This window comes from Oncorhynchus kisutch, linkage group LG6, assembly GCF_002021735.2.
Source record: "Oncorhynchus kisutch isolate 150728-3 linkage group LG6, Okis_V2, whole genome shotgun sequence".
NCBI lineage: Eukaryota > Metazoa > Chordata > Actinopteri > Salmoniformes > Salmonidae > Oncorhynchus > Oncorhynchus kisutch.
Window position 1 is genome coordinate 43,496,562 of NC_034179.2, and position 24,480 is coordinate 43,521,041.

Below are 24,480 nucleotides of genomic sequence, written 5' to 3' on the forward strand. Positions count from 1 at the left end.
TTTTCCTAATTAGGGAGAATGTTATCTTCTTAACTTCCCAGCTGGAACGCCAAACTACCCACATAGAAATATAAGACCGTTTTTAACATCCAGCTGTGGACCTATTCAAATCGGCTTACTTATTTCATTTAGAAAAATAAATACACGTCATGATCACCCCCCGTAAACTTTTAATACGGCAAGTATCCATTTGGAATGGAAATTGATTCGCGTAAATTGGCGTCATGTGATTTGGTTTAATTATCTTGTAGTAAGTGCATCCTGTTTTTGTCTGGTATTGTTTTGTGCGGGTGGGTGGGTATTTCTGTACTTCGTTAAACTACTTAACAAATCAGCAGTAACTTCATATTCAAGATGACTGGATTGCTCTGTCTGTTTGGTCGTTTGACAATGAGCCTCTGTACACTCTTTCTATTCATTGGATCCCAATGGCAATATCTTTTATATAATTCAAATAATATATCTTCAAATGAAAAGACAGGTTCATAAGTGCATAATAATGAACTCAGTCACATGTATGTGCTGTTGCCATCTCTTATATCTTTAAACACACGTCATACATAAGGCTTGACAACAACGGAAGAGTTGACTACAGTACACACAGTATGGGACTAGGCTACAAAAGCATGTACATACAAAATTTACCTTGGGTTTTATAAGTGAACTTCAGAATACTCAACAAGGTAATTATGGTATGCGTGACTTCAGATCATTAAAATGCTATCGCAAAAAGCCACAAAATATAAATGAATGTATTTCTGCAAATATGTAAATACCATGGAAGTCCTCTTACAGTTGGGAACATCACAGTCCCATTGATCAAACAACCATGAAAAGGTAGGGTCTCTCTCCCTCAGTTACCTATGCACATCAACAAGATTAACAACTAATGCTAGTCAGAGCGAGATAAGCTAAAATCTAATGAGGGAACATTAGCTAAACCCTCTCAAACTTGTTAAGCTAGTTGCTATCAAAATTGCACTTAAACAATGGGGAATAGTAGCCGAATCGTCATTCTGCAGCTTGTCTGCCAATGCATGCTTGTCCCAACCCATGTTTGACAACTGAATGGGAACTTGCCTGCTAACCAAACGACACCTGCCTCTCTAGCTGTAGCCACTGAAAAACAATATTCAGGGAAAAAGTCAGTCACTGACCCGCTCATGCAATGACATGACATCCTCCCAGCAGCTAGCTAGCTAGATACCATTAGGCTCTGTGTTTTAGCTTGTTAAATAAATAGCTAACTAGATAAGTAGATACGCTAGCCCAGGTGTATCAAACTCAATTAGCACATGGGCCATATTGAAAAAACACACATTTTGCATGCCAGACATAGCCTCTTTGTTTTTACAACCCCCCCAAAAATGGCCATTGTTTCATTAGGAAAAAGATCATGTCCACTTATGTACTTAGAAAACTGTATAGAGCATTTTAACATATTAAAACAAAAGGAGATAAATCATATTTGCCCAGCCTTTGCTGCCATGCTTGCAGATGTGGATAATATGCTGCGACCCTAATCAAAAAATATTTAGGAACTCCAAATAACAAAAATGTAGCTATAGGTTTGTTGTAACATTTAAACTTAAAACATGTTTCATTTTGTTTTGCACTGCATGGATGACCAGTGCTGTTGAATGCAGCATTGCTGTATGGTGCACTCAAAATATATTGTAGTTCAGTAGTCATCCTAGGCTACGACTTAATTGTTGCTGTAATAGGCCTACACGTTTCTCCTTTGCACGTTTTTTGTTGTTGTTGCAGGTTTTGTTTATTGGGTATTCATTGCCAAGCTTAAAAACTGAAGCCAGACTGCAAAATGTTTGTAGCCGAGCTAGGACTGTGGCATGTGTCTGTATACTTTCCCTCCATTGCGTGCTGTAAACGGGACACATGAAAGCAGCGCAATTGAAGTTCTATTCACTAATGCGAGCGCATCAGGCTGTAAGTTCATAAAGTAGAGAACTCAACTCGCCCGCGGGCCTTGTGTTTCAGACGTGCGCTAGCATATTAGCCTCGTTTTGAGTTGTGATTGCTAGTTTGATTGTATTGACATTCCCAGCCTTAGTTACAGTCGTCCGTTTTTTGTTCAAAATATTGAGTTATTGAGACTGAAACAGTGCATCCTTAATGGCTGGTGGTAGAAAACAATGTACCAGGCCAGCTGTGATTTACAACCTGATAGCAATATTTTTTGGACTCCCAAGAAATGTATTGGTGAATTACACTGAACAGAAATATAAACAAAACATGTAAAGTGTTTGTCTCAAGAGCTGAAATCAAAGATTCCAGAAATGTTACATAAGTGCAAAAAAGCTTATGTGAGCAAATTTGTTTACATCCCTGTTAGTGAGCATTTCTTCTTTGCCAAGATAATCCATCCACCTGACAGGTGTGGCATATCAGTAAAATGATTAAACAGCATGGGAATTGCACAGGTGCACCTTGTGCTGAGGACAATAAAAGGTCACTCTAAAATGTGCAGTTTTGTCACAACAAAATGCCACAAATGTCTTAAGTTTTGAGGTGGCCTGCAAATTGCATGCAGGAATGTCCAGTAGAGCTGTTCCCAGAGAACTGAATGTTAATTTATCTACCATAAGCCACCTCCAAAGTTGTTTTAGAGAACTTGGCAGTACATACAACCGCAGACCACATGTAACCATACCAGCCCAGGACCTCCACATCCGGGCTTGTATTGTCTGCAATAATTAAATTCATAGAATTGAATTCCAATGTTTGCACTGAAACCATCTGCCAGACCACTCAGTACCATTGACTCAAACGTAATTGTCATGGACATGTTTAACTTGGATCAGCCTCTCAGAATAGCACTAAAAACAAACAAGCAACCCAGAAAAGGACAATAAACAGCCTATACTAACATATGTAGCCTGAGAAACAAGGTTCATGAAATGTACAACTTATTAACACTTGGAAAACATGCATATTCTGGCCATCTCTGAAACACACTTAGATCATTCCTTTGATGATGCCATAGTATCTATACATGGTTATAGAATATATAGGAAAAATATAAATGCAAATGGAGGAGGTGTTGCCGCTGTGGGTTTGCACAGCCGAATAACTTCTGCACAAACTGTCAGAAACTGTCTCAGGGACTGCAGTCTTGACCTGACTGGCAGTGCATTGTAACCGACTTCATTGGGCAAATGCTCACCTTCGATTGGCATGCTGGAGAAGTGTGCCCTTCACGGATTAATCCCGGTTTCAACTGTACCGGGCAGATGGCAGACAGCATGTATGGCATCGTGTGGGTGAGCGGTTTGCTTATGTCAACATTGTGAACCGAGTGCCCCATGGTAGTGGTGGGATATGGTATGGGCAAGCATAAGCTACAGACATCAAACACAATTGCATTTTATAAATGCCAATTTAAATGCTCAGAGATACCATGACGAGATCCACCACAATCACCTCATGTTTCAACATAATGCACAGCTAAATGTTGCAAGGATCTGGCCACAATTCCTGGAAGCTGAAAATGTCCCAGTTCTTCCATGGCCTGCATACTCACCAAACATGTCACCCATTAAGCATGTTTGGGATGCTCTGGATTGACTCGTACAATAGTTTTTCCAGTTCCCGCCAATATCTAACAATATAAAATCAATTCAAATGCGCCGAATACAACAGTGAAATACTTACTTACGAGCCCCTAACCAACAATGCAGTTAAAACATTTTTTTTTGAGAAGAATAAGAAAAAAAAGTAACAAGTAAATAAAGAGCAGCAGTAAAATACCAATAGCGAGACTATATGCAAGGGGGTAACAGAGTCATTGTGAGGGGGCACCGGTTAGTTGACATAATATGTACATGTAGGTAGAGTTATTCAAGTAACTACGCATAGATGATAACAACAGAGAGTAGCAGTGGCGTAAAAGGGGGGGAGGGGATGCAAATAGCCTGGGTAGCCATTTGACTAGATGTTCAGGAGTCTTATGGCTTGGGGGTAGAAGCGGTTTAGAAGCCTCTTAGACCTAGACTTGGCGCTCCAGTACAGCTTGCCATGCGGTCGAAGAGAGAACAGTTTATGACTAGGGTGGCTGGAGTCTTTGACAATTTTTAGGGCCTTCCTCTGAAACAGCCTGGTATATAGGTCCTGGATGACAGGAAGCTTGGCCCCAGTGATGTACTGGGCCGTTCGCACTACCCTCTGTAGTGCCTTACGGTCGGAGGCCGAGCAGTTGCCATACCAGGCAGTGATGCAATCAGTCAGGATGCTCCCGATGGTGTAACTGTAGAACCTTTTGAGGATCTGAGGACCCATACCAAATCTTTTCAGTCTCCTGAAGGGGAATAGGTTTTGTCGTGCCCTCTTCATCACGGTATTGGTGTGCTTAGACCATGTTAGTTTGTTGGTGATGTGGCCACCAAGGAACCTGAAGCTCTCAACCTGCTCCACTGCAGCCCCATCAATGAGAATGTGGGCGTGCTCTGTCCTCTTTTTCCTGTAGTCCACAATCATCTCCTTTGTCTTGATCAAGTTGAGGGAGAGGTTGTTGTCCTGACACCACATGGCCAGGTCTCTGACCTCCTCCCTATAGTCGGTCTCGTCGTTTTCCGTGATCAGGCCTACCACTGTTGTGTTATCGGCAAACTTAATGATGGTGTTGGAGTCGTGCCTGGCCATGCAGTCATGAGTGAGCAGGGAATAAAGAAGAAGGACTGAGCACGCACCCCTGAGGGGCCCCTGTGTTGAGGATCAGCGTTGTGGATGTGTTGTTACCTACCCTTACCACCTGGAGGTGACCCGTCAGGAAGTCCCGGGTCCAGTTGCAGAGGGAGGTGTTTAGTCTCAGGATCCTTAACTTATTGATGTGCTTTGAGGGCACTATGGTGTTGAACGCTGAGCTGTAGTCAATGAATAGCATTCTCACATAGGTGTTCCTTTTGTACAGGTGGGAAAGGGCATTGTGGACTGCAATAGAGATTGCATTATCTGTGGATCTGTTGGGGCGGTATGCACATTGGAGTGGGTCTAGAATTTATGTGAGCCATGACCAGCCTTTCAAAGCACTTCATGGCTACAGACTTGAGTGCTACAGGTCGGTAGACATTTATGCAGGTTACCTTAGTGTTCATGGGCACAGGCACTATGGTGGTCTGCTTAAAACATGTTGGTATTACAGACTCGGACAGGGAGAGGTTGAAAATGTCAGTGAAGACACTTGCCAATTGGTCAGCACATCGCAGTACACGTCCTGGTAATCCATCTGGCCCTGCGGCCTTGTGAATGTTGACCTGTTTGAAGGTCTTACATCGGCTGCAGAAAGCGTGATCCCACAGTCTTCCAGAACAGCTGATGCTCTTATGCATGTTTCATTGTTATTTGCCTCGAAGCGAGCATAGAAGTAGTTTAGCTCGTCATTGAAGAGGAGTGGGACAACATTCCACAATCAACAGCCTGATCAACTCTTCGAGACGATGTTTCTATTCTGCTAACAATGCCTTACTGTATGTCATGGAGTGTGTATGTCATGGAATGCCTTACTGTAGAGTCAATTAGAACCTATTTTTAAAACCTCTAATAAAGTTTGTTTTGAAGCATAAACTGAGAATTTGATATTTTTGACTGATATGTTTCATATCGCAAAGTAGTTAAAACGCTGTCAGTTCCACTTTAGTGTTAGTTTTAGGCTTGTCGTGACGTTGTATTAGTTAATGTGACGACTGTTGCTCATCGAATGATTGAAGGTTTCTAATTGCGTGATTAAATTAATCAAGCAATTATCAACTCATTAACCTGGGGCACCATGGGAAGATTAGTTTTATTAAATTTTTATTTCCCAAATTAACTCAAAGAATATCAGAATATCGATGTTACAACAGCGCTAATTAATCAGTTTCCCCTACAGTCTCATTCTGAACGTCGCATAATCCCGGAATCTGCAGGGACCCGGGTCCCACCAATGAGTTCGTACCATGCCAATCTTAGTTGAGTATTTATTTACTAGAAAGCTAAAATGATGATAAAAGATACACAACACACAGTCTAGGCTATTGATTATAACTTAGTATAACGGGCCAACACACTATGGCGCGTGTCACCCAAAATGGGGATTTAAAAGAGAGGGAAAAAGAGAGGGAAAAAGAGAAAGTACACGAGAGAAATATACATTTGGGTGCATTTGTCAGCTATGCTTATTTTAACCCTAGCCTTGCCCCAAACTGCCGCTCTCATGGGTCAGAATATAATGATGTAATGACGTGTGGGAGGTCTCAGATGGGAAGCTCCGCGTGGGTCGTTTAGGCTTCTCAATGACGCACTTCTCCTGTGCAACTCTCTGGTCATCCTCACGATGTCAGTGTTCTTTTGGTCTGATTCCTCGCCCTTGCTCTGGGAGGGCTCTTCTGAGGGCAGACAGCTCTGTAGCTCAGAGCTCACAGCGTAGGAATGAAACAGTGTAGATACCACGATTCGATGGAGTGGAGGTTAGGTGGTCCGGCTTGAATTCACCCGCTTAGACACAGCTACTCATCAGTAGCATGGGTAGAAAAATATTTATTTGTCTTCAACCCTGGGTTGAGTTTTGAGTTCGTTGACTTTTTAGACCTCGGCTGCAGCTTGGGTCACGTAGTCTGTTATGTTAATTCTTCACTCAATGTCTTATACCCTCGGGTCAGAAGTGGGCGTAACCGCCTTTTGGGCAATTCTCTGGGCGTACCAAGATAAGAGGCAAGGTCTAGATTTGACTAAAATCCAATTTTAGACAACTAACTTCACATTTCATCTTTACCAAATCATTGTCTTTGATTTGGAAATTTTTTCACACAACGTACAATGTATAAACACCAATCATATCCTAGGAAAACTATTACAGTTACAATGTTTTTGTAATAACGTAATCTATTAACCTTTAATAACAAAACAAAAATTACATACATTTTCATATTCCATCTATCATCATGACCACCATTGTGGCTGACGGAAACCATTGTTCCAAAGTCCCCTTATTGCATGCTTAATGTTCAGAGGTTGGTTCTCCATAGTGAGAGGACACAGGAATGTTGTCAGTGGCCTAAGATTTACCATGGGTGTGAGGGGTCATAAAAAAACATCTTCAGACACCTAGATCTCTCCTCCACTGTTGGGGTTGAGCGATAATCTGTAGGGTTGTGGTCTCCTGTAAGCTGACCTGATCAGGACAGTCATGACAGTCCTAACATAAATTGTGCATTTGGCAGCTCATTTTGACATGGTGAAATTGAGAGGTTGGAACCAGGTGCAGAGAAGAAGAGAAGGGACTTATAAGCTTGAGACTGACACTCGAACGATGACAGTTCAGTGGACCAGTTCGGCAGTGTGTTGTGAGCATACTCTGCCCAAACGAGGAACTTGCTCCAGTTGCTGGCTTGGGTGGAGATGAAAGAGCGGAGGAACTTCTCCATCTCTTGGTTGGCCCGCTCTGTTTTCCCATTTGACTGTGGGTGGAACCCCGAGGAGAGACTCGCGATGCCCCCAACAGGGAGCAGAATGTTTTCCAATACCGTGTGACGAACTCGGGCCCACGATCTGAGACAATGTCCTGGGGAAGTCTGTGTATTCGAAAGACATGGGTAATCATGAGATCAGCGGTCTCCTTCGCTGAGGGCAACTTGGGTAAGGCGATGAAATGGGCTGCTTTGGAAAACCAATAGTGGTAAGCCCTTGGGATTGGGGACTGCTGTGATAAAGTCTATGTACCAAGGCGGCTGGGGATGGGCAGAGGTTGGAGCAACCCAGCCGGTCGCTGTTGTGGGGACTTGCTTTAGGCACAGGTGGAGCAGGCCGTAATGAAGGATCTTACATCCTCAATCATGTTGGGCCACCAGAATTTCCACCTCAGGAACTCCAGTGTCCGATTAACCCCTGGATGCGTGTCCCCATTGTAGTACTCGGGAATGGGCTGATCACTGAACATAAAGTCTGTTAGTGGGACCCCCATCAGGTTCAGGTTCTCGGGTCTGGCCTTGTCGGACCGTGGACTCAAAACTCCATATCATGGGGTCCACAATGCGGGACCTGGGGATGATGGGCTCAGAGTCCCTCTCCTCATTAGAGACATCGTGTTGACGGAACAGGGTGTCTGCTTTCTGATTCTTGTATCCCAGGCGATAGGCTAGTGTGACGCTGAACCTGTTAAAGAACAGAGCCCACCAGGATGAACCCATCCTCGTCCATCGTCAGGATGGACGAGGATGGGTTCAGAGGTGAAACGTCCCTTGAGCTTCCCAGCCTCGGGGGTCCAGCAAAAACGGTTCTGGGACTTGCTGGTTAGGTGCGTGAGAGGCGCTGCACCAAAGTTGTAAAAATGTGCAAACCCGAGGAAACGCTGGACTTGTTTGAGTGAGGCGGGACGCGACCAGTCGGTGACCAACTCACCTTTACAGGGTCAATTTGAATGCTGGCGGTAGAGGAAAGAAACTTGGGATACATGGAACTCACACTTCTCTATCTTGATGTATAGTTGACTCTGCAGGAGGCATCTCAGGACTTGGCGGACGTGCAGGATGTGTTCCGGATTGGTCTTGGAGAAGATCAGGATGTCGTTGAGGTAAACAAAGACGAACCGATTCAACATATTCCTAATCGTGTCATTGACCAATGCTTGGAAGACTACCGGTGAGTTTGATAATCCGAAGGGCATGAGTAAATATTCATAGTGGCCACTCAGGGTGTTAAAGGCAGTCTTCCATTCATCTCCCTCCCTGATTCTCACCAGATTGTAAGCGTTGCGGTGGTGCAGTTTGGTGAAGAATTGGGCCCCATGGGCCAACTCCAAGGTTGCGGACATCAGGGGTAGGGGGTAACGATTCTTAATCATAATCCTGTTCATCCCTCTAATCGATGCAGGGACGCAGACATCCATCCTTCTTCCCCACGAAGAAGAAGCCTGCACCAGCTAGGGATGTGGAGGAGCGAATGAAACCTTCCTCCAGCGACTCCCGGATGTAATTGTCCATGACTACTGCTTCAGGGGACGAGAGGGAGTACAGACAGCCCCGTGGATGGGTGGAGCTGGGTAGAAGTTCTATGGCGCAGTCGTATGGACGATGAGGAGGGAGGGTGGTGGATTGCCTCTTACTGAAGGCCTCCCCGGAGGTGTAGCACTCGGGAGGAAGAGCGGAAAAGTATTGGTTTTCAATACATGCCGGGCAACAGGGCGAGGCTCTTGATGGGGGTCTTAGGCATTTATTCTGGCAGTTCTTACCCCAATCTAGTAGGTGTTCCGTGGACCAGGAGAATAGTGTGTTATGGAGCACTAGCCAGGGGTACCCTAGGATAAGGGGGTTCTCGGTAGCAGTGATCAAAAGAAAACTAAGAGTCTCCGGGTGGTTCACCCCAACCTGCAGTAGAATGGGCTTGGACTGATAATCCACCTGGCCGGAGCCGATGGGGCGTCCATCGAGGGCTTGAATCTGTAGAGGAATGGGACATTTCATGCAGGGGATTTGTAATTCTCTGGCAAAGTCAGAGCCCACAAAGGCTTGAATGTGGTACTGACAGTTATCCCAATGGATGGTTGCGGGTAGTGGCAGATGGTGATCGGGTAGCTGGGGTGTAAACGCACAGCTCAGCAGGGTCTCCCATTGTCCTGGCGAGCCCCAGCATTTCCTGTCAACTCTGGGCATGTAGAACGGAGATGGCCGAGAGCGCCACAGTAGAGGCATCAGCCATCGCGCATGAGTCCATGTTGAGGCAGAAGCTTGCTGTGACGTGGTGAGGTTGGACCAAGGTGCAGAGAAGAATCCAGACGAGGAATCAGTGGTTAAGAATAAACATAATACTTTACTGAGAAATGGTAGCTGCAGGATCACAGTACATTTGAAAAACAACAAACACTCTTGAAAACCCACGCACACGGTAAACAATTCAAGTTTCTGCAAAGGACAACAGAAAACACAGCTCTTTTAACAGGGAAATCATGAGTAAATAGGACACATCTGGGTGTCATTAATGTCTCTAGAGACAGGTGGAAACATGACAGAGTGCAAGTAGTCTGTGCTTATTTGTTTAAAAAAAACATTTGGCCATGACCCATGACATTTAGTATGAGAAGTTGGCAAAGGCAGTAATAGCTGCACCCTATGAAATTATAAAGGTATACTGTATAATAAAGTCTCTCTTGGCCAATGTCAAAAATGCTGAGACGCCCAAAGCTTTCTTAACTGCATTTTTAATTTACCATCATTCTCTTGTTGTGTTCATCATCAGTGTCACTAGTTAACACTAACTGTTTGTCTTTGACAGGTAAAAGAAAACAAAGAAAATCCAGCCATGTGTAATATTGGTGTAAAGGTTCAATAAAAAGATAATGCAGTCACTATCTCGTGCACTCAGGAACAAGTCTGTGCCCTTTTTATATTCTATTTAGATTCAGATTTTGTTAAAGGTGTAACACTCATAACGTTCAGTATCCTGTATCTTAAGAGCACACAATGTCGGGTATGAAATGTAGACTTGTGGGAGAGAAACACAACAGCTGTCATTATTTCCAAAGGATTCTGTATTGGGATATGTGCACTTTTACATTTCAGCAGGGCGACTTACAGTAGTGGGGGAATACATTTGTCATTTTTTGTACTGGTGAGAATCAAACCCACAACCTTGGCATTGCAAGCACCATTATCTACCAACTGAACCACATGGGACCACACAGGACCACTTACACAGGACCACTTACAAATAGGGCTTGTGAGGACAAGTAATCACTAGACTCTGGGAAATATGGAAGTAATACATGCTATTAAAAGGGAAAGCATCAGAAGGTACTTTAACATGCTATGGTTCTGATTCTAAAAGAATACCTAAGAGTGTCCTCGTGCTGTTACCTAGGCAACATACTACATGTATAGCTAGATAGTCAATTCTACAAGTTGAACGCCATAATGTTGATTGACAGTTTTTGAATAATGATGATTACAATGTGTGGCATGAACATAATGTCTCCCATCAGTGCATGCCAAAAGCAGATATAATGCAGTAACAATCTAGTGCAGTTACAGTATGGTTCACAAGCATTAGAATGACCTCATATACAGCATACAGTAGAAAAGGCCTACACCCAGGGGGGAAATTGGGGGAGAACTCATGTAGATACAAAACATAAAACCTGCCTCTGGGATAACAGCCATAATGAGCTATAAAGTATTCACTGTTACCACCTGAATGCATTGAGTCTGTCACTACTCTACTGTATTGTACTGTAATGTGCTGTACTCTACATTTTACTTTACTGTGTACTGTAATGTACTGTACTCTGCACTGTACAGTGCTGTCCAAACTTGTGAAACATAGATGTCTACGATTGGTTCAAATTTGGTCCGGTCCGGAAAGGACTAAATCGTAACCAATTATAGATGTCTATGCTTGAGCTAAATCAAGGCCAGTCCGGAACAAATCTGAACGTCTATGTTTGGGCCAAATATAGGCCGTCCGGATGTCTGCGGATTACTATGATTGGTTAGGATTTCAAGGCGGGTCAGGACCGCCCAAAAAAATACTGAAAAAAAAGATGTCCAAAAGACGTCGTCTGACGTCAAATACTTTGTGGGAATCAATTAAGGGACTGGCTATGTCATTGTTATTTTCAATCATAAAACCTGATTAATTAACTGCTCCAAACCTGGACGGAAATTATAAAAAGTGGAAAGAGGTAATCGCTAATCTGTCCAAAAAGGCAACAGTACAGGCAGGGAAAAGGCTAGTAACGTCATCCAGGAGATCAGGAAATAGGTTGATAACAGGAAATCCGATAGACTAAAGTACATGCAGGAAATAGGCGTCATTAGTGAGGCAGGAAAAAACTATCATAGACGGGAGGGTTAAATTACAGGGGGAAACCAGCGCTCTGAAGTGCGTCACAAGGCAAACAATACTTCACAATGATGTAGTGCAAAGAACTGAACTAAATAGTGTATGATAATGACATACAGGTGTGTGAACAGGTGATCAGAATTCAGGTGATTGGGATCTGGACAGTGAGCTGCGTTCAGGGGATCTACGTGTTTGAGAGTGTGAGTTGAAAGTAGACGTTACAATGATGGCATATACTGTGACAGATCAGAAAGTTCTCAGTTCATATACAGTGCCTTCAGAAATTATTCACACCCCTTGGCTTTTTCCACGTTTTGTTATGTTACAGCGTGCATTTACAATGGATCAAATTGAGAATTTGTGTCACTGTCCTACACACAACACCCCATAATTATGTTTTTAGACATTTTTACAAATTGATAAAATATGAAAAGCTGAAATGTCTCGAGTCAATACGTCTTCAGCCCCTTTGTTATGGCAAGCCTAAATAAGTTCAGGAGTAAACATTTGCTTAACAAGTCACATAATAACTTGCATGAATTAACTCTGTGTGAAATAATAGTGTTTAACATGATTTTTTAATGAGTACCTCATCTTTGTACCCCACACATACAATTGGCTGTAAGGTCCCTCAGTTGAGCAGTGAATTTCAGACACAGATTCAACTATAAAGATCAGGGAGGTTTTCTAATGCTTCGCAAAGAAGGGCACCGATTGGTAAACGTGTCAAAATAAAAAAGCAGACATTGAATATCCCTTTGAGCATTGTGAAGTTATTAATTACACTTTGGATGAAGGCACTGTATGTACATCCCCACCTGTCTCTCCAACTGGCTGCATGCACATCAACATTTTTGATGCCGAGTGATATAGCTCAAAGACTAACTGCTTGTTTGTGCACTTTAGCCAGTCTATAAAGTATAGACACCGAAGGAGTCGATAATTGAGTAAATGTGCATGCGTCTTCAATGATTTCAGGGGGTACTGGCACAACAAGTGACAGTTTTTCTTTTTCAGTCACTGGGCCCAATTATGGCTCCCCCCAGTCGAGAAGAATCCTGCAGTGCGTGGAAAATGGAGCCCTATCAAAGCAACGCGCCACTTATCTCCTAAAAGACAGGGCCAGTCACATCCTTGTCCTATTAACATTTCAATTCTGCGATCCTTGTTGCGACAAAAAAAGGAGAGATTGAGAGAGAGAGGGGAGGAATCTGTTGCGCAATAACATCTACGTGAAATGTAGCTCATTACAAATGCAAGCTTCCCCTCGCCTGATTAAGTGAAGCATAGACTCTTAGATAGGCAGACTATTTTGTGGTCTTCCGTCCTCTGGACAAGATAGCGGTATGTTTGAGCCCAGTGCTTTAAATCTACTCGATGTCAAACGTGACATGTTTCTCTTTGCAACAACGCTCACAATACGCAAATTATTCTGAAATGTATTCCATCATTCACTCACTTGCCTCCAAAACATTATTTCTATACATATCATTAGTGGGTAATGGTGATTAGGGAACAGGTAGTAGACAGATAATGAGATACTCATAAAGGAAAAGGATGCAGTTCACCAAGTGTCATTGGGGTTACCCAATGTCAAGGTGACAGACTGGAGACAGTTGAGAGAGAGGGGGAGTGTGTGTGTGTGTGTGTGTGTGTGTGTGTGTGTGTGTGTGTGTGTGTGTGTGTGTGTGTGTGTGTGTGTGTGTGTGTGTGTGTGTGTGTGTGTGTGTGTGTGTGTGTGTGTGAGAGAGAGGGGGGGGGAGTGAGTGCTAGAGAGGGGGGAGGGGGCTGGGGAATGAGCGAGAGAGTGTGAGAAAGAAAGAGCAAGAGAGAAAGAGCGGGAATGTATATAAACAAGTAATTGAGGTGAGAGGCTTGTAGGTTTTGTCTTACCTGAGGGAGAGAGAAGTTTCCAGGTGAGCGAGGGTTCTGGTTTGCCACTGGCTTGGCACATCAGAGTGACGTTCGAGCCTTCGTTGACCACGAGGTCCTTCGACAAGTTGATGATTGTGGGGGGCACTGCAAAACACAGAAAACAACACTTGTTTGCTATTTGCTTTGTTTGACCATTTTATTTTTGTAACATTTTATTTGAATTTTTGGGACAATTAACAATAACATACATTATTATTGTAACTTTGTGACCAAGAATTTGGATTAAAGATCAAATACAAAATATTGAAATATAAAATACTGTAAATATGACAGGTGCGAGCAACGGAGTTCTCTGAATCTTGATATCAAGTTAGCGTTTTGACAGCTACATCAGTGTCTCTTATAACATATAAGCCAGTCTCCGAAAAGTGGAGGAGCACTCAGAAAAAGATAGCCTTTCCTGACATTACAGTTTACCCTTAAAAGCATTCACTGGTGGTAGAGTGGACTGAACAAAGAGCCAGAGCTATTCAACCATAACCTCAATCAAAATGTGACCGTGTCACAGGAGTTATTCCACCTCAAAGGAAGATAGTGTATTAAATAGGCCTTAGTTTGCTGTTTGGGCCATGGGTGCACCTAAGGGCCACCGTAGCCTGCTCACCATCAATACACTCGGATAAGTTCAGCTAGAACAAGGCCTACTCAAGTTGGGGGTGAACGTAAAGTAAGAAAAAAGAACAAAGTACACTAAACATTACTATGGTTGGTTGGAGTACATTCAGATGAAACCATTTCTACAGATCATAAACATGGGGTTTTAGAATGTGGTACAGAGAGAGCAAAACATGGTTGCAAACCACAGATGTGATCTGAAAACTATGACCTTGAGCGTTGCTAGTGCAGATCCAAAGAGAAACAGCCACAGCCACTTTCAGGAGTCTCTTACCAGAACACACATTTCAGCTTTTACTTTACACCTGATCTTCATTCAAAAGCTCATCCCTGACAGTGCAAAGTACTGAAATTCTGCAAAGATCCGGAAACTAGTCTTTGAAATATTTTTTATTCTTCAAAAAGCAGAAGCACCAGGAATAGCACCTTGACCTAAAAACAGTCAAAGTGTGAAGGGGAGCGAGTTGAGCAGTGAGCTACTATACAAGAAGGGACTTCTGTAAGCTAGCCTTAAAATGTCTCCCCTTTCTATGGTCATGTGTAGATGGGATACAGCTATTGTGAAATTGATGTCCAAAGTGGATGTTTAAAAAAAACTAACATTTTAACTAACCCTAACCCTTTTCCTAACCTTTATCTAATTATCCTAACCTGCTACATGAATTATCCTAACTGACTGTATAAGTTCTCCTTAACCTGCTACGAAAACCCAATTTTGACAAAAGCTGTGACAATAGCCCTTTCTATGTCCCTCCTCAATGTCACTCTGGACCTGGCACCAGAGTGGGGTAGCAATAAACATTGCTCAATTGAGTGCTTTTCCACTAACAATCTGTATAATTCCTCTCAAGCCACTTCAGGTAGTGAAAATGTCATCCATTTCCTACAACTTCATTTGAATGAGACATGGAAATATAGTGATATTGAATGATATTATTAGGCGCTGTATGTTCCACATCAGGGACACTTGTTCCCCATCTCTAGCAAACTCAGCTGATTAAACTAATTGCATTCTCAAATGAAAATTTGTTGATTAGTTGGAGGTGTGTTAGATGGAGCAAAAGTGTGACACCACAAATCAGGCCCCTGAGGAATGGAGTTGCCCATCCCTGTTCCAATTTTTTTTGAGGAAGTGTAATGGCGGACTGACAAGCTATTTACCAAGAACAATGTGCCCCACCTATGATGCTTTTCCTCTCAACAGCAAGTGGCAGGCAAGGTATCTGCCAAACCAAAGAGAGGTGTCCTCGTGTTTCGACATCTCCAATATGTCCTGTCAAAGGACACGTTTTGTTTTCTCTCTCTATATTTCTATTTCCAAGAAGACAGTGAGATGTATGTTCTTTTTGAGAGGAGCCCAAAGAAATGTGGGTTCAGTACCAGAAAAATGCAAACGAGACACAATTCACCTCATGGCTGATGTATTGATTGCCTTTGTACCTTGAACACTATTTGAGAAGAGTGCAGTGCAAGGCCTAATCCTTGTCTTTGTGGAACCCTTGTGAACTAAATGCGTGTCAAATGTCACACCATCACTTTAGTCAACAAGCCAGAGGAATGTCTAATGATTTGGTGACTCTTCACTGAGTCCCACCTCCCCCCGAGATGCACACCTACACACATACCCACGGAGAGGTTGGAGAACAGGATTAACCACAGTGCAGCGCCCCTGGAGCAGTTTAGGTATTAAGTGCCTTGCTCAAAGGCACAATGGCAGGAGATGGTGACGAGGCCAGGACACTAATACCAGCAATCATCTGTTTTTCCACCCACTCCCACCAGATTTTTCCTGACAACAACCTGCGATTCTAACCAACAACTCTCCCGTTGCTGGCCGGCCTCTCTACCTGCCACCCACTGCTGTATAGTTTTCAACTAGCAATCAACTTCAACGATTAGTACATTCCCACTCAAATAAATGTCCTCCAACATTTCCTTGAGGAGTATTGACAGCATGTGTTCTTACAAAAAATGTTTTACATTCTCTAGTACAGCCACTATTGAAGGTTATTAAATGCTTCTCGAAGATGCCCTCTGGTGGTCAAACTAGCACTAACTATCATTAATGGTACCAGTGGTTCACACTTAAATAACATGCCATAAAACTCTGCAGCACCATGCAAGCTGCACCACAGTACACTTCAACTTTTAAGGATGAACCACTGTACATGTGCTACTGTCCTGTCTAGCAGTCAAGACTCACCCATAACTGACTTTCCCATCTCTCATGAGGCCATATGGAAGGCCCAACAGGATGATCCTGGAAGATCGAGAAAAGATGGTCAATCCTACCACAAAGCTGACCATCATTGAAGACAAAGTCTACCGAGTTGTACAGCGACCTCACTGAACACACTACCAAATGTACATACCTGAACCTCTATGCCTTCAACTGCTGCAACATTTCCATGAAGACGCATTAGCTAGTCATTAGGGCAGGTTCAAAACCTACCCGCGGTTGCAAGCATTACTATACTGGCCACATCTGAGCATGGATGTGAAGTCACACATCTGAAAATGTCAGGTTTGTCAAATGTACAAACATGAAGGAAAAAAGACTGCTGGCAAGTTGTAGCAAACTGTGGTTACCCGACCTTGGGAAATGTTGGGTGTGGATTTGATGGGTCCATTTCCTAGAATCTCCAATCATAATGTGTACATGCTTGTTTTTGTTGATTAATATTCCAAGTGGGTGGAGCTCTTTGCCCTTCGTCAGGCTACAGCGAGGACCATCTCTAACATCCTCACGAAAGAGATCCTGACTCGCTGAACCGAGGTTCCCAATTTGTCTTGAGAGCTCTTATCTCAAAGAACATGATCAAGGCACATCTCAAGCAGAAGAGAAATGATGATAACAAGAGTCAAGACATGCAGTTCCAGGTTAGTGATCAGGTGTGGCTTCGCTCTCATCCATACTCAAAAGCTGAACAATTCTTCTCAGCCAAGCTCACTCCTAAAATGCAAGGACCATATACAGTGGTTCTTCCTGTAAAAGTTGTGTCATACTGCAGCACACCTTGTGCGCTACCGCAGAATTATATGGCACGTTATTTAATTGTCAGTCATTGTTACCATTAGTGCTAGTTTGACCACCAGAGGGCACTAGAGAATCTAAACTTTTTTGTAAGAACATAGTATATGGGATTTATTTTAAGAAGTGAAGCTTATTTCATTTATTTCATTTAATTAATATTATACTGTTTCTATTCAAAGAAAACGAAAAATGAAACCCTCAGGGTTTCCGTTAGGAAAATATGGCAATATACAACGGGCAGGAGTAGGCTACGGTACTAAGTGCATAACATTTCCACACCCTAATTGCAATCTAAACAATACCCAAACGGAGATTCAGTGAAAATAATAATCTTGTTGATTTATCAAGACCAGTCCTCGTGCTCATTTCAGAGTAGCGCTGACCTCTGAATGCTGTCTCTTCCATTCATTTTGAAAGAGTATTTTCCGGTAACCAACAATTTGTTTACCTTCATCAGCCTACTTTGTTCCAATATTTCTGTCATTCAGTGATATTTATTCCCATAGTAATTCGTTATGGATCCATAACAAAATAAACATCTGCATTTTGAAAGAGTATTTTTGTCATTATTTTATTAACGAAAGCATGAAGATGCTGATGAAGAAATACGCATTTGTTTATTAGGCTACTTTGCAGTTTGACAAGTAACATAGCCTACAGTACATACTGTAGTAAACATGGTAAAGTGCCTAATTCCTTACATAAGGGGGAACGTTTCATGTCCAGACTTTCTCAGTGACCGCAAGTACTCCTTAACTCTGTCTTTAATGCTTTTTCGGTTTGTATCAGTCATGGACAGAAACTTCTGAGACACAGTATTAATGATGAACACTAGGGTGTCATGCCCTGATCTGTTTCACCTTTTCCTGTGATTGTCTCCACCCCCTCCAGGTGTCGCTTATTTTCCCCAGTGCATTTATCCCTATGTTTCCTGTCTTTCTGTGCCATATTGTCTTGTATGTTTAAGTCAAGTCAACCAGTGTGTTTTTCCCGTTCTCCTTTTGCTATTCTCCTTTTTCTAGTCCTCCTGGTTTTGACCCTTGCCTGTTTCTGGACTCTGTACCTGCCTGCCTGACCATTCTGCCTGTCTTAGACCCACTCCAATTTGCATACCACCCCAACAGATCCACAGATGATGCTATGGAATTGGAGGAGATTGAGCACTGCAATGTCCTGGATATCTTTGAAGAGGAAAACGATGAGACTTTTCTCGGTTTCCCAGACCAAGATGTCCCTTCCATGGCAATGGTCGGCTTTTTCCAGGGGAAGGGGCGTGTGACTGCCCTGAAATTGTCTGAACCGTCTCAGTACTTCTCCTTTCAATAGGGCGCTTCCCCTTTAATTCCCTATTAAATAGCCAGCATCAGCTGCACAAAAGTGGGTTTGTGACAGTGGCCCGAGAGGGGAAGTGTTCTACCCTCAGCTTGGAAGCTCGTTGAGACCCAGTTTGTTTTGTTTGTAGTAAAGTGTGTACTGTAAACGTGACGCAGGATCAACCACTATTGGATCTACCTATGTCTATTGTTGGACTACTAATTTACGTTGGTCTCTGCTGTTTCTGGCGATCTGATTGTATTAATGAGAACGTAATTACGCATCACTTTATGAAAGGACAAGGTCACTTGGGATCACTGTACTCCTTACCGGGCTGGAATCTTTTGGGCCCGAGGTACGGGGCTTTTCTTGAGGAACCAGAGCTCACTGTTTGTTTACATTATGTGTGTGATCATTTATTTTGGGTAATACAACTAATGCAAAAGAACAGTTTTTGAAGTTATTTCCATTGTTTTAAGGGTTTATGAAAAGAGTATTTCCATACTGACTTTTACATGAGTCCTTTGTATTGGTGTAGACTTGACGGACCAGATGGGACTCATTCCCTCCCAAACAAAAGATAATATTTTCTCTGTTAGGCAGAACCTACCAATAACCTCAAGTCAAAACCGTTACAGTATAGTACCAGTCAAAAGCTTGGACAAACCTACTCATTCAAGGAATTTTCATTTTAGAAAAATATTGAAGACATCAAAACTATGAAATAACACATGTAGTAACCTAAATAGAATTAAAACAAACACACCTCCTCCTCCATGCTTCATGGCATGAACCAAACACAGACAGAGATCATCCGTTCACCTACTCTGTCTCACAAAGACACTGCAGTTGGAACCAAAAATCCAATTTGGACTCTTCAGACCAAATGACAGATTTCCACCGGTCTAATGTCCATTGCTCATGTTTCTTGGTCCAAGCAAGTCTCTTCTTATTATTGTTGTCCTTTAGTAGTGGTTTCTTTCCAGCAATTCGACCATGAAGGCCTGATTCACACAGTCTACTCTGAACAGTTGATGTTGAGATGTATCTGTTACTTGAACTCTCTGAAGCTTTTATTTGGGATGCAATCGGAGTCTGGTAACTCTAATGAACTTATCATCTGCAGCAGAAGTAACTCGGTGTCTTCCTTTCCTGTGGCAATCCTCATGAGAGCCAGTCATTGCGCTTGATGGTTTTTGCACTTGAAACGTTCAAAGTTCTTGAAATTTTCAGTATTGACTGACATTCATGTCTTAAAGTAATGATAGACTGTCCTTTCTCTTTGCTTATTTCAGCTTTGCCATAATTGCCATAACATGAACTTGGTCTTTTATCAAATAGGGCTATCTTCTGTATACCACCCCTACCTTGTCACAACACAACTGATTGGCTCAAACGCATTAAGAAGGAAAGAAATTCCACAAACTAACTTTTAACAAGGCACTTTTAACATTTCTGTGAAATGCATTCCAGGTGACAAGCTCATGAAGCTGGTTGAGAGAATGCCACGTGTGCAAAACTGTCATCAAGGCAAAGGGTGGCTACTTTTAAGAATCTCAAATATAAAATATATTTTGATTTGTTTAACACCTTTTTGGTTATTACATGATTCCATATTCATTATTTAATAGTTTTGAAGTCTACAATGTAGAAACTATTTTTTTTTTTTTAAACTGGAATGAGTGGGTGTGTCCAAAATTTTGACTGGGACTGTATTTATCCGTTTGTCTGTTTCCTAGATTTGGTATTTACAATTTAAAGTAATGCGTCCCATCATACAAAGTTTGACGATCACTAACTGAAAAAAAATCTGAACTGCAACACCACTATTTTATCTTGTTTTGTCACATTGGGCTTGTTTTGCTAGACATTTGCCATGAATAATGTATCACATGTCAAGTTAATCCTTAGTTCCCTCCCGTATGAATGACAAGTGCCCAGAAAGTGTGTAGCTACACTTTGTTTGTCTTGGTTCTCCCAGCCTGTAGTAGTTCTTCGAGTTAGGGGTGAATCTTCCAATATTTCTGGAGCTAAAAAAATACCTTCAGTTTAGGAACTAAATTTGAGCTGTCATGTCACTGCAGAAGTTAATCTGACTGCTCTTATCATTTACCATGGCACAGGTCCGTTCAATTTCTATTCCTAGATTCTAGTCAGTGCATGTGTCAAAATTGAATAGAAACCGATATTCAATTGAAATCCTCCTATCGAACAGACTGTAGTCTACATGGATGTGACACATCCTCTGCCAGTGACACAGTTTAAACCCACTTGATACAGTCAAATTGGTGTACTAATGCCTGCATTTTCCAGATATTGCCTGTCAGTCAGGCATTAAAAAATATTTATTGGGTTGTTGTCCCGGCAGGAAATAGCACATCATCTAAAAACATTTGATCCAGTTATCCAGTCTACCGACAGAAAATAACACACCAACACAACTGGAGGCTGCTGTAATCAAAGACAGCCCACTCTCTTGCCCTCTCCAACTGTGCAACCCAAATCTGACTATATATAAAATATGTATCTCATATTTGTATTCACTGTACCCCCTCCATTGTGTGATTATCTACCCCTCTGTGTGTTAGTTATAATGACCTGAGGGGTTTTACCAGCGGCAGCCATTTATAGTAGATGACGTGTTTCAAGCAATTGGTAAAACATATCGTTCTATCAATGTTTTACTTTGAATAGTAAGTGAGCATCAATATTCATGACAATCATATCTTTATTTTGATGAATCGACTGTATTCAATTTTCTTATCTTTGGAGGTTTTACATTCAGATTTCACTAAAAACGTGCATCAGCGGTGCTTCTTGAATTAATTCAACAGTTAAAAATGAAGGACTGTGAAATAAAGGACCCTTTTTTAAATTCATTAAAACATCCTCAATTAAAGAAAGCTGCACGAGTGTGATGGATCATTCAAAATATATGCATATTTACTGGTAGTCATATAGGCCTATTTACCAACCATATTTTTACAAATGCGAATAACCAGCCAAGTGCACAAAAAGCACTTTCAAAGCCAATAAAGTGCTTCCTGAGAGGGTCTTTCCTTTTATATTGCACAGTCTGTCACACGGCCAATAAAGAGATCGGCCTGTGTGAATGTGACCCAAATGGCAATCTTTGGGCCCTGGTCAATAGTAGTGCACTATGTAGGGAATAGGTTGTGAATTGGGATGCAACCTGTGTATGTGTTGCCACCAGATTGGAGAATTCCAATCTTTTATATGAGGTAAAGCATGTTACATTTATTTATAATAGAGCTGTCCCTTCCCTTCACTTTTGATGGAGGATTTCAGAGCTTCAAAGGATTCTTAAGTCAGCAGGCTGCTATGCTGAATCAAAATAATTAGCTTGTGTCTAGCTGGCTGTATTAGCCCTATATTCTTAACCTAGAATCCCAGCTGCTTCACCATTGGAAGCCAGGGGAAAAGAACATATTACTACAGAAAATGGAGATTACCCCCCTGGTGGTATGGTCTTCGAGGTTTTGATCTGTTATGAAATGAAGCCCTTACCTGAACAAGGCCTTATGAGACACTGAACCCAATTATTTCCAAGCTCAGGCCCGTAGAGATTACTAAAACCAGGACATCTCAATTAGCAAACTAGGATATCCACCAGAATAACAACTACAGTCATCTTGACTGTGATTGCCAACAAAAATATTGTTTCATTGCACATCCAGGTGAAACCAATCATTCCAACGCTGTAACATCTCATACACAGCCACTTAAGTCGTAAGCAATCCAGTTTATTTTGTCCAATGTGACAAGACAAGATGTTCTTGCTCCTCAGTGAAGAAATATACACCCTTAGAATGAATTAATCTTTTCAAATGTTGGCTCCACAGCTGCGGCAACATTGTTTGCATCTTGTGGAAATGTCAGATGATTTGACATGCAAATGATGACCTCTTCCAGGCATTGATTAACATGTAAATTTGGTAATCAAGCACGGCATATTTGCGGCATCTGCATTTCCACTGATGCAATTTGCCTTCTATCATAAACAGGCCTGCGCCATTCCTTTGAGCGAGATAGCTACTTTGCAGAGAATTCCCCTTTCCTTTCTCAGACCCATTAAATAAGTACTGATGATCTTAAAATGTTATCTGCTTAAGGCGTATCCCAAAAACTTGCAGCTACTAGAGCAAAGGATCAATATTTCATTATTGATTTGGATTTCTATGAATTGTCTGGGTTTTTTCAGGGGTGTATTATTTAGACTTTATTTTACAAATGTAATCTTTATTTAACCAGGCAAGTCAGTTAAGAACAAATTCTTATTTACAATGACGGCCTAGGAACAGTGGGTTAACTGCCTCGTTCAGGGGCAGAGCGACAGATTTTTACTTGTCAGCTCGGGGATTTGATCTAGCAACCTTTCGCTTACTGGCCCAATGCTCTAACCACTATACACTCTTAGAAAAAAGGGTTATTCGACTACATTGAACCCAATAGGGTTCTACCTGGAACACAGAAGGGTTCTTCAAAGCGTTCTCCAATGGGGACAGCCAAATAAGCCCTTTAGGTTCTAGATAGCACCTATTTTTCTCCTAATCGTGTACATCAACTAGACTTGCAGACAACAACCAAAACTCTGTGGCAGTTACTTGGGATCCTTTAAATTAATTTGAACGGTTCATCTGGGTAGATACTTGAGGTGTTATTCATCATAAAGCAGTGATCTACTGGTGTGGCACTGTATTTCAAGTGTGGTCATATCTGAAGTCATTCAATCAAACACCTTAAGTAATTTTGTCGACAGGTTGGCCACATCGCATAAAATACAGTCAATGATCCCTTTACCGTTAGACAATACATTAGAATGTTAACTCAAGCCAAAGCACAGTTTAAAGGGATTATCTCAGGCAAATCCTATCCTTATTCAGCTCAGACTAATTCATGCTCTAAATCTCAATTTAATGTGTTTCCATAATATGACGTATCGAGAAAAGAAAGCGTGCGGAGGAATTAGACCAAGTTCAAACTGCAAGCACTGAGTGAATTGGAGGGAAAAACAACAACTATGGGAAAAGAGACCAAACAACATGCTGTGCAGTCCTGTAGCCTCAATATTCTCATCTTCCCTCATAAATGCGGTGACAGTGATGAAAGCTCGGAAGTGCTGTGTGTGGGGATTATGACAAATATGAAATTGGCTTTCTTTCTCCTTGACCTCCTCTCCTTATCACACACACAACGAGCAACTACTTAAAGAATATATATAGATATAGACGTTAAATATCCTCCAGTAACTCTTGCCTTTCCAAACCACTTCGAGCTTGGGCCTTTCAATCAGCGCGTCTAGCATCTTGGCATAAACTCACGGCTACATTTCCCTGCCCCCTCTACAAACATCACCATGGAGATGTTTTCCTCCCACTTCAGCAAAACCGGCTTGAAAGAATGAATTAGCACATGAATAGGAAAGACATTGATGTACTTAACGGCCTCTTGATTTAAAATCGGCAAAGCAAGCATTCAAAAGCTTAAACGTGTAAATTTGTGTAATTGCTTCCCATCAACAATCTCCTGACTGCGTCTCCACCCCAGCAACCCTAACAGTTTGTAGGCATCGAAGACACCAAGGCAGGTTGAGAATCCAATCCCCCAGAATGACAGTTCTTCAAAAAGCCCCCCCCCCCCCAAAAAAAAAAACTCAACAAATCCTTGATGTCTATGTCTGATTCCCTTGCTCAGGTGATGCGGACTACTCTTTTGAAGTGGTGAAGCGAGGAGAC

General features: G+C 42.1%; 1 protein-coding gene across 5 annotated transcripts in view; it reads right to left on the minus strand.

The window, feature by feature from the left end:
- The window catches only part of LOC109892872 (opioid-binding protein/cell adhesion molecule), a 524,317-nt gene that overhangs the window by 42,351 nt on the left and 457,486 nt on the right, over positions 1-24,480 (minus strand). For all 5 annotated transcript variants that reach the window (XM_020485718.2, XM_020485717.2, XM_031826778.1 and 2 more), the window contains one exon: positions 13,720-13,845. In XM_020485718.2, coding sequence (XP_020341307.1) covers positions 13,720-13,845 — 126 coding nt within the window. The remainder of the gene's footprint in view (positions 1-13,719; positions 13,846-24,480) is intronic.